The following is a 12,771-nucleotide window of genomic DNA, read 5'->3' on the forward strand; positions in this document are numbered from 1 at the left end:
AATATCACTGACAGGTCCGTCACATGAAGCCGGATCTCTTCGTCATCTCGCCGACCGCGCCTAAAGGCCTATGTTAAATATATACAGTAAATGATAGATTTATTGAATAATGCGATAAAGCTTGAACAGTACACCCCAAGTGCATGGGGTTGAACAAACACGTCTATTTGCCCTAGAGGAAAGAACTTCACTACCATTTAATTATCAATAATTAGGTTAAGTTCCGTTAAAGACATGTAATATTTAACGTTACTCTCGGACGCATCTTTGCGCATTTGCTGTTGCTTCGATGCATTATTCATCCACCGATTGTAGAACTGACTTTTCCCTATGAAAAGGTATTTATTTTGTCGCGTTTGAGATGTCCAAACTTATTTTTAAACGGTAAGTCAACTTTACAGTTAAAGACGTTGGGGTCAAGTGTGTGTCTTTCCCGGGTAGAATGAAGCATTGCTTTGTGACAGTGGCTGCTGCCGGAGACAGATCCATACGCGGGTTTCACAACATTCCAAAGAAACTACTTGACTGACTGCGAACCTCTAAATAATGAGTATACGGTTCGATCTTGTTGAAGGACAAGAGGTTGACATACATATTCACCCATACACCATCCATTAGGAATCAGAAATGCGAAGTGTGGATAGAACCGTAAGCCCTTTGATGTCGTGCTTTTGGTTTAAGGTTGATGACATCCCGACATGTATTGCAACACGGACCAAATGGGAGAGGGTTTATATACACTTAGCGCTTGTTATGATTCCATAAATCAGCAGTTTCCATTAAATGATGATAACAACAGTCATATCAGGCAGACCAGATACGTGAAGCACCGACAAAGATACGACAAACACGGCACACCAACCACACCCTATATACCAGCCACACAAGGCACACCAAACACACCTCATATACCAGACACACACGGCACACCAAGCACACCCAATTTACCAGACACACAAGGCAGACCAAGAACACCAAGCACACCCCATTTACCCCAGCACACCCTAGACACAAAAGGCACACAAAGCACACCAAGCACAACCCACATACCCAAGCACACCCCATATACCAGATACAGAAGGCATACCAAGCACACCCCATATACCAGATACACAAGGCACACTAAGCACACCACATATACCTGATATACAAGGCAAACCAAGCACAACCCATATACCACATACACAAGGCACACCAAGCACACCCCATATACCAGATACAGAAGGCATACCAAGCACCCCCCATATACCAGATACACAAGGTACAGCCAGCACACCCCATATACCAGACACACAAGGCAGGCTAAGCACATCCCATTCACCAGATACACAAGGTCAGCAAGCACAACCCATATACCAGGTACACAAGGCACACAAAGCACACCCCATATACCAGATACAGAAGGCATACCAAGCACATCCCATATACCAGACACACAAGGCACACCTAGCACACCCCATATACCAAGTACACAAGGTACAGCAAGCACACCCCATATACCAGACACACAAGGCACACCAAGCACACTCCATTTACCAGATACACAAGGTAAGCAAACACCTCCGACACACACGTCACGCCAAGCACATCCCATATACCCGACACAGAAGGCACACCAAGCCACCCAAAATACCAGATACACAAGGTACACCAAGCACACCTCCTATACCAGACACACAAGGCACACCAAGCACAACCTCATATTCCAGATACACAAGGTACACTTAACACACTCCATATACCCGTACATAAGGCACTCCCCATATACCAGATAAACAAGGCACACCAAAAACACCCCATATACCAGGCACACAAGGCACACCAAGCACACCCCATATACCAGACCCAAAAGGTACAGCAGCACATTCCATATACCAGATACACAACATACACCAAGCACACCCACATACCAGATACACAAGGTACACCAAACACACCCCATATACCAGATACACAAGGTACAGCAAGCACACCCTATATACCAGGCACACAATGCACACCAAGCACACCCTATATACCAGATACACAAGGCATACCAAGCACATCCCATATACCAGACACACAAGCCACACCAAGCACAACACATATACCAGATACACAAGGCACACCAAGCACACCCTATATACCAGATACACAAGGTACACCAAGCACACCCCATATACCAGACAACAAGGTACAGCCCATACATACCAGATACACAAAGTACAACAAGCACACCCCATATAGCAGATACACAAGGTACAGCAAGCACATCCCCTATTAAACTAGACACACATGGCACACCAAGCACACCCCATATACCAGATACACACCAAGCACATCCAGCACATCCCCTATTAAACCAGATACACAAGGTGCAGCAAGCACACCCTATATACCAGGCACACAATGCACACCAAGCACACCCCATATACCAGATACACAAGGCATACCAAGCACATCCCATATACCAGACACACAAGCCACACCAAGCACAACACATATACCAGATACACAAGGCACACCAAGCTCACCCTATATACCAGATACACAAGGTACACCAAGCACACCCCATATAGCAGATACACAAGGTACAGCAAGCACATCCCCTATTAAACTAGACAAACATGGCACACCAAGCACATCCCATATATCAGATACACACAAAGCACATCCAGCACATCCCCTATTAAACCAGACTCACAAGACACAGCAAGCACACCCCATATACCTAATAACAAGGTACACCAAGCACACCATATATACCAGACACACAAGGCACACCAAGCGCAACCCATATACGAGACACACAAGGCACACCAAGCACATCCCATATACCAGACACACAAGGCACACCAACCACACCCCATTTACCAGACACACAAGGCACACCAACCACACCCCATTTACCAGATACACATCCCATATACACTTGGCGCTTGTTATGATTCCATAAATCAGCAGTTTGCATTAAATGATGAGAACAACAGTCATATCAGGCAACTCAGGCAGACCAGATACGTAAAGCACCAGACACATTAGACACACACGGCACACCAAGCACACCCCATTTACCAGACACACAAGGCACACCAAGCACAACCCATATACCAGATACACAAGGCAGACCAAGCACACCCCATATACCAAACACACAAATCACACCAAGCACAACCCGTATACCAGACACACACGGCACACCAAACACACCCCATATACCAGACACACAAGTACACCCCATATACCAGGTACACAAGGCACACCAAGCACACCCTATATACCAGATACACAAGGCACGCCAAGCACACCCCATATACCAGATATACAAGGCACACTAAGCACACCCCATATACCAGACATGAGGCATACGAAGCACACCCCATATACGAGATACACAAGGAAAACCTAGCACACCCCTTATACCAGATACACAAGGTACAGCCAGCACACCCCATATACCAGACACACAAGGCAGACCAAGCACATCCCATTCACCAGATACACAAGGTCAGCAAGCACAACCCATATACCAGGTACACAAGGCACACAAAGCACACCCCATATACCAGATACAGAAGGCATACCAAGCACATCCCATATACCAGACACACAAGGCACACCTAGCACAGACCATATACCAAATACACAAGGTACAGCAAGCACACCCCATTTACTAGATACACAAGGTCAGCAAGCACACCCGACACACACGTCACGCCAAGCACATCCCATATACCCGACACAAAAGGCACACCTGACAAACGAGACACACCAGATACACCTGGCAAGCGAGACACACCAGATACATCTGACAAACGAGACACATCAGATACACCTGACAAACGAGACACATCAGATACACCTGACAAACGAGACACACCAGATACATCTGACAAACCAGGTACACCAGATACACCTGACAAACGAGACACACCAGATACATCTGACAAACGAGACACACCAGATACATCTGACAAAAGAGACACACCAGATACACCTGACAAACGAGACACACCAGATACATCTGACAAACGAGACACACCAGATACACCTGACAAACCAGGTACACCAGATACACCTGACAAACCAGGTACACCAGATACATCTGACAAACGAGACACACCAGATACACCTGACAAACGAGACACATCAGATACACCTGACAAACGAGAAACACCAGATACATCTTACAAACGAGACACACCAGATACACCTGACAAGCGAGACACATCAGATACACCTGACAAACGAGACACATCAGATACACCTGACAAACCAGGTACACCAGATACACCTGACAAACCAGGTACACCAGATACACCTGACAAACCAGATACATCTGACAAACGAGACACACCAGATACACCTGAGAAACGAGACACACCAGATACACCTGACAAACGAGACACATCAGATACACCTGACAAACGAGACACACCAGATACATCTGACAAACGAGACACACCAGATACACCTGACAAACCAGGTACACCAGATACACCTGACAAACCAGGTACACCAGATACATCTGACAAACGAGACACACCAGATACACCTGACAAACGAGACACATCAGATACACCTGACAAACGAGACACACCAGATACACCTGACAAACCAGGTACACCAGATACATCTGACAAACGAGACACATCAGATACATCTGACAAACGAGACACATCAGATACACCTGACAAGCGAGACACATCAGATACACCTGACAAACGAGACACACCAGATACACCTGAGAAACCAGGTACACCAGATACACCTGACAAACCAGGTACACCAGATACACCTGACAAACCAGATACATCTGACAAACGAGACACACCAGATACACCTGAGAAACGAGACACATCAGATACACCTGACAAACGAGACACACCAGATACACCTGACAAACGAGTCACACCAGATACACCTGACAAACGAGACACACCAGATACATCTGACGAACGAGACACATCAGATACATCTGACAAACGAGGTACTCCAGATACACCTGACAAACGAGACACACCAGATACATCTGACAAACGAGGTACTCCAGATACACCTGACAAACGAGACACATCAGATACATCTGACAAACGAGACTCATCTGATACATCTGACAAACGAGACACATCAGATACATCTGACAAACGAGGTACTCCAGATACACCTGACAAACGAGACTCATCTGATACATCTGACAAACGAGACACACCAGATACATCTGACAAAAGAGACACACCAGATACACCTGACAAACGAGTCACACCAGATACACCTGACGAACGAGACACATCAGATACATCTGACAAACGAGGTACTCCAGATACACCTGACAAACGAGACACACCAGATACATCTGACAAACGAGGTACTCCAGATACACCTGACAAACGAGACACACCAGATACATCTGACAAAAGAGACACACCAGATACACCTGACAAACGAGGTACTCCAGATACACCCGACAAACGAGACACATCAGATACACCTGACAAGCGAGACACATCAGATACATCTGACAAACGAGACACACCAGATACACCTGAGAAACCAGGTACACCAGGTACACCTGACAAACCAGGTACACCAGATACACCTGACAAACCAGATACATCTGACAAACGAGACACACCCGATACATCTGACGAACGAGACACATCAGATACACCTGACAAACGAGTCACACCAGATACACCTGACGAACGAGACACATCAGATACATCTGACAAACGAGGTACTCCAGATACACCTGACAAACGAGACACACCAGGTACATCTGACAAACGAGGTACTCCAGATACACCTGACAAACGAGACTCATCTGATACATCTGACAAACGAGACACACCAGATACATCTGACGAACGAGACACATCAGATACACCTGACAAACGAGTCACACCAGATACACCTGACGAACGAGACACATCAGATACATCTGACAAACGAGGTACTCCAGATACACCTGACAAACGAGACACACCAGGTACATCTGACAAACGAGGTACTCCAGATACACCTGACAAACGAGACACATCAGATACATCTGACAAAAGAGACACACCAGATACACCTGACAAACGAGGTACTCCAGATACATCTGACAAACGAGACACATCAGATACATCTGACAAACGAGACACATCAGATACACCTGACAAGCGAGACACATCAGATACACCTGACAAACGAGACACACCAGATACACCTGAGAAACCAGGTACACCAGATACACCTGACAAACCAGGTACACCAGATACACCTGACAAACCAGATACATCTGACAAACGAGACACACCAGATACACCTGAGAAACGAGACACATCAGATACACCTGACAAACGAGACACACCAGATACACCTGACAAACGAGTCACACCAGATACACCTGACAAACGAGACACACCAGATACATCTGACGAACGAGACACATCAGATACATCTGACAAACGAGGTACTCCAGATACACCTGACAAACGAGACACACCAGATACATCTGACAAACGAGGTACTCCAGATACACCTGACAAACGAGACACATCAGATACATCTGACAAACGAGACTCATCTGATACATCTGACAAACGAGACACATCAGATACATCTGACAAACGAGGTACTCCAGATACACCTGACAAACGAGACTCATCTGATACATCTGACAAACGAGACACACCAGATACATCTGACAAAAGAGACACACCAGATACACCTGACAAACGAGTCACACCAGATACACCTGACGAACGAGACACATCAGATACATCTGACAAACGAGGTACTCCAGATACACCTGACAAACGAGACACACCAGATACATCTGACAAACGAGGTACTCCAGATACACCTGACAAACGAGACACACCAGATACATCTGACAAAAGAGACACACCAGATACACCTGACAAACGAGGTACTCCAGATACACCCGACAAACGAGACACATCAGATACACCTGACAAGCGAGACACATCAGATACATCTGACAAACGAGACACACCAGATACACCTGAGAAACCAGGTACACCAGGTACACCTGACAAACCAGGTACACCAGATACACCTGACAAACCAGATACATCTGACAAACGAGACACACCCGATACATCTGACGAACGAGACACATCAGATACACCTGACAAACGAGTCACACCAGATACACCTGACAAACCAGATACATCTGACAAACGAGGTACTCCAGATACACCTGACAAACGAGACACACCAGGTACATCTGACAAACGAGGTACTCCAGATACACCTGACAAACGAGACACATCAGATACATCTGACAAAAGAGACACACCAGATACACCTGACAAACGAGGTACTCCAGATACACCTGACAAACGAGACACACCAGATACACCTGACAAGCGAGACACATCAGATACACCTGACAAACGAGACACACCAGATACACCTGACAAACCAGGTACACCAGATACACCTGACAAACCAGGTACACCAGATACACCTGACAAACCAGATACATCTGACAAACGAGACACACTAGATACACCTGAGAAACGAGACACATCAGATACACCTGACAAACGAGACACACCAGATACACCTGACAAACGAGTCACACCAGATACATCTTACAACCGAGACACACCAGATACATCTGACAAACGAGACACATCAGATACATCTGACAAACGAGGTACTCCAGATACACCTGACAAACGAGACACACCAGATACATCTGACAAACGAGGTACTCCAGATACACCTGACAAACGAGACACACCAGATACATCTGACAAAAGAGACACACCAGATACACCTGATAACGAGGTACTCCAGATACACCTGACAAACGAGACACATCAGATACACCTGACAAACGAGTCACACCAGATACACCTGACAAACCAGATACATCTGACAAACGAGACACACCAGATACACCTGAGAAACGAGACACATCAGATACACCTGACAAACGAGACACACCAGATACACCTGACAAACGAGACACATCAGATACACCTGACAAACGAGACACACCAGATACACCTGACAAACGAGTCACACCAGATACATCTTACAAACGAGACACACCAGATACATCTGACAAACGAGACACATCAGATACATCTGACAAACGAGGTACTCCAGATACACCTGACAAACGAGACACACCAGATACACCTGACAAACGAGGTACTCCAGATACACCTGACAAACGAGACTCATCTGATACATCTGACAAACGAGACTCATCTGATACATCTGACAAACGAGACACATCAGATACATCTGACAAACGAGGTACTCCAGATACACCTGACAAACGAGACTCATCTGATACATCTGACAAACGAGACACACCAGATACATCTGACAAAAGAGACACACCAGATACACCTGACAAACGAGTCACACCAGATACACCTGACAAACTTTTTAACCATTATATCTTTGCGAGGACAAATTTACTCTCATGACGTTGTGTTCATGAAATAACGAAACGTAATAACTCTGAGAAAGCTGGAAACATACATAATGGTACACGTTGTCGTCAATTACCAGCGTGTTTAATAATCAGTCTCTTGATGTCATTTTGGGTATTATTGGGTTGCAATAACTAACTCATCGCTACGGGAATCTTGCTACTAACCTGAAGATCCTGTTGTTGGGCCGGGTAGTTGAGACGACTTCCACAGTCTAAGTAGCACTCCAAGCTTGTTACAAACCTATTGATTTAATCATTTGACCACACCATAATACCTGCATAACATATTTACCATTCAATCGAACACTGCTGGCGTTCTGCAAGAATACGTGCTACAGTAAGTGGCTTTATGGCCATTAGAACAGAATGCGTAGTTCGCGTTAATATGACTTCAAACTAATACTGTTGATTTTCTTATACATTTATCACTATTTGAATGCAACATTACTCATAAATCATACGTTTCTAATTACAATGTGGCATATTAAATTATGACAAACTATTCATGGAAATGAAATATTTGGATTTTTAACATAAAGTGGATTGATATAGTAATTGAAATAATGCCTTTTATTATATAGTGGACCACAACGATCAGTCATGTAGAAATATCATTTGTTGATTTAACCCATTTATTTCATGTTTTGCCACTGAAAGTCAGTATAATTATCGAAGCTAATGTTTCAGTACACCCGGTGACATCAGTGAATAAATCAGCATAATTATCGAAGTTAATGTGTAACTAAAGCCAGCAAGGGCAATAAGTCAGTAAAATTATTATTATTATTATTATTATTATTATTATTATTATTATTTACAGATTAAAATAAAAAATGCAGCAAAGAGGGTTTGGGTGATCCTGGCAGAGTCCGTCTGGTTAGGCTCCGGGCCATTGCCCCCTCCACACGCTGCCCAGACAGCGGATAGGACTTCTCCCAGGAAGCGCTGCCTAGTCAAACCCACCCAGAACCTTTCGGAGAATGTGAAGACTCCCCAACACTGCAACCTTCTGCATTACCCAGATTGTCAGAAGGCCTGCATTCCTGGTAGCAAAACCGGGTACTCTCCCAATGTCAGTCAGCAGATTGGGAGGTATCAAACCTAAGGCACCGAGACTAATGGGGAGTCGGACAACTTCGTACTTGGGATGCAAGCGTGACATTTCGAAAGCGAGGTCCGCATAAATGCCATGTTTTTCCTCAATCTTGGCAATCACATTAGTGTCAAAGGGGACAGAAAATTCAATGATATAAATGATTTCATTGGATTTATCAAAAAGGACAAAGTCAGGTTTGTTGGCCTGGATACGTCTGGTCTTATTCCAAAGAATTTTGTATTCATCATTTTCCATGAGGCCCTCTACATATTCCGGGTCGTACCATGGGTGGACCTCTGTGTCAAAACCACAAGCATGGCGAAGACGGTAATAAAATGATCGAGCTACACCATCATGTCGTTTGTGCCAAACCTGGGCATCCACTGACAATGTGTTGGAAAATCTCATTAAATTCATTACATAATCTACATTTCATATTTACATGCAAAATCACACATTGACGGTTTCGAGTAGGAAGTGACTGGTCCTGAGCAGCAAACAGAAAGCCTTCTGTTTTACTTTTCAGGCCAGACGACTTCATCCAAGCGAAGGACTCTGTAGAACTGCTGATCTTCTCAACACACTGCACATAAACTCGATGCAGTGGTCGTTCAGATAGCCTCTCCTTTAAAAACTGAGTCAGGGCCGACTTGATATGGCTTGGTTGACACTCATTTCTGTACCGTCGAGCAGTACAGAACCATCAACAAAATCAACACCGACATTGAAATTATGTCCCACATCCTTGGCTCGGTTTAGAAAACTGTTGAATGCCTTGTTTTCATCATGAGTCTTGACATGCTTCACAAGAGGATCATCAGACAAATAAATGTGCACAAAACAATTCTGTCGTGAAGAGCCCCAACGTTAATCAAACCCCGTCCTCCCATAATGATTGGTACATATAAGCGATTGAGGGAAGGGCAGGGGTGGTGGGATCTTTTGTCTGACATGATTCTTCGTGTGAGGGTGTCAATAGCTTGAATTTCTTGTTTCGTCCAATCAACAACACAAAAAGAATATGAAAGGACGGGTACAGCATAAGTATTTGTGGCTTTTACTTTATTGCGAGCGTTCAGCTCTGAACTCCAGATTTTTTTAAGTCTACACTTGTACTCTTTTTTCCTTGATATGGGCACTCTGGAGTTTGTCCCTAATCTGCATCCCTTAGTACGTATAGGCCTGACCTTCCACGAGATGGTCAATAACTCCTCCTCCAAGTAAACTGACTGATCCTCTCTCTTCTACCTTGCCACGTTTCAGATGAAGAATGTTGCATTTGTCGAGTCCATAGGACATGCCGATACCATTAGAAAAGGACTCGACAAGGAGAATCTGTTTTTATTGTGGATCCTCCATTGGCAATAAGTTCAAGGTCATCCATGTAAAGAAGGTGAGTAAGGGCTGTTGGGGATCTGTGCTGAGGAGTTCCAGGATGGTAACCTTTTTCTTTGCTAAGCAAAAAGCATAAAGGATTTAATGACAAACAGAAAAGCAAAGGACTGAAAGAATCGTCCTGAAATATTCCTCTTCTAATAGAAATGGGTTCCGAAGTCACCGCCTGCCCCCGCGAATACAGCTCAAGTTGAGTTGACCAGCAGTTCATTAAAGATTTGAGTAAAACAAGTAGTCAATACATTCCAGTGACTTCAAAATCCATTCGTGAGGTACAGAATCATAAGCTTTTCTGTAGTCTCTCCAACACATTGAGAGGTTACGATGGTAAGTTTTTGCCTCTTCAAGGATCATTTTCTGAACCAGCAATTGATCCTTACAACCCCAACATCCCTTTCTGCTCCTTTCTGCTCCTTGTAGATGATGTCATTCGAAACGCAGTACGATGATAAGAGATCTGTAAGGCACCTTGTTGTTGTTGTAATTATTATTATTATTATTAATATTTACAGATTAAAATAAAAAATGCAGCAAAGAGGATTTGGGTGTCCCTGGCACAGTCAGTCTCTACACGCTGCCCAGACAACGAAGGGGACTTCTCCCAGGAAGTGCTGCCTAGTCGAACACGACCAGGACTTTTCGGAGAATGTGAAGATTCCCCAACACTGCAGCCTTCTGCATTACCCAGATTGTCAAAAAGGGCTGTATTCCTGGCAGCAAACTCGGGTACTCTCCCTATGTCAGTCAATAGATTAAGAGGTACCAACTCTATGGACTGAGTCTGGGCTCATGTGATATGACACGTGCTTGATAGACACTCATTCCTGTCCTTTTCAGCAGTACAGTACCATCAACAAAATCAACTTTCACATTGAGATTCTGTCCCACACCCTTGGTTCGTTTAAGAAAACTGTGGAATAACTTGTTTTCGTCATGAGTCTTGATCTGTTTCACAAGAGGATCATTAGACATTTAAATGCGTGCAAAAATGCACAATAAAATTCAGAAGTCTAGAAGCGCCTCCACGTTAATCAAGCCACGCCCTCCCGATTTGATTGATAAATATATAGTAGTAGTCGTAGAAGTAGTAGTGGTAGTAGTAGTAGTAGTAGTAGTTGTAGTAGTACACACTTATCTACCGTGCCACCATGAAAAGAACAGTGTTTTTACGCCAACGTAATTTGTCACCATATTGTGTAAGATACACTCTTTGGAACCACAGCATTTGCATATAAGCTTGATTGAGCTGAGAGTCGCCCCTTGGACTGGCAGGGAGGCCTATGGTGGATGTAATTCCCGACCCTGTGTCAACCTGTTGCCAACAGTCCGCAACCTTGTTGTTCAGTGTACATCTGGTTCCGCCCTGAATCGGCTAAAACAACTCACATGAACGATGTTTTACATCAGCCTCGTACGCAGATTTGAAAACACGACGCTTAATGAAATGGCAAGATTCAATATTGATTAACCCAGAGTAGTGATTGCCCATCGCTACTAGTGATTGAGGACAGCTTTTCAAAGGAGCAATTATACTTAAACTGAAAAAAAGTAATTCTCTTTGTAGTATCGTGGTATTAGTATATTGCGCACATATATGCATGCATCTTCATTTAATTAGGTAGTCTATTCAGACTATCAGTGGTCTCCCTAATTAACTCCCAATCAATCTGGGATAACTGATCAATAACTTTATTCTAGATTAAGTCCGCCATCTATTGACTCCTGCGATACACATAAAGCATTACGAAGTATTTCTATCCAGTTGTACAAGGCATTGTTTAAATGCTTATCAACCAAAACAAATTAGTTTGTACGTTGAAATACTGCAGTGTCT

The 12,771-nt window shown here is 44.1% G+C and overlaps 1 protein-coding gene across 1 annotated transcript; it reads left to right on the forward strand.

The window, feature by feature from the left end:
* Positions 1 to 361: 361 nt before the first annotated feature.
* Positions 362 to 11,716, forward strand: LOC139451795 (dentin sialophosphoprotein-like). Its single transcript, XM_071233099.1, has 3 exons — positions 362 to 384; positions 3,657 to 7,785; positions 11,450 to 11,716. Exons 1-3 carry the CDS (start codon positions 362 to 364, stop codon positions 11,714 to 11,716), a joined length of 4,419 nt encoding a protein of 1,472 aa, XP_071089200.1.
* Positions 11,717 to 12,771: the final 1,055 nt, after the last annotated feature.

The sequence above is a fragment of the Haliotis cracherodii genome, unplaced genomic scaffold (genome assembly GCF_022045235.1).
Source record: "Haliotis cracherodii isolate W230 unplaced genomic scaffold, xgHalCrac1.p SCAF_9, whole genome shotgun sequence".
Taxonomy (NCBI): Eukaryota; Metazoa; Mollusca; class Gastropoda; order Lepetellida; family Haliotidae; genus Haliotis; species Haliotis cracherodii.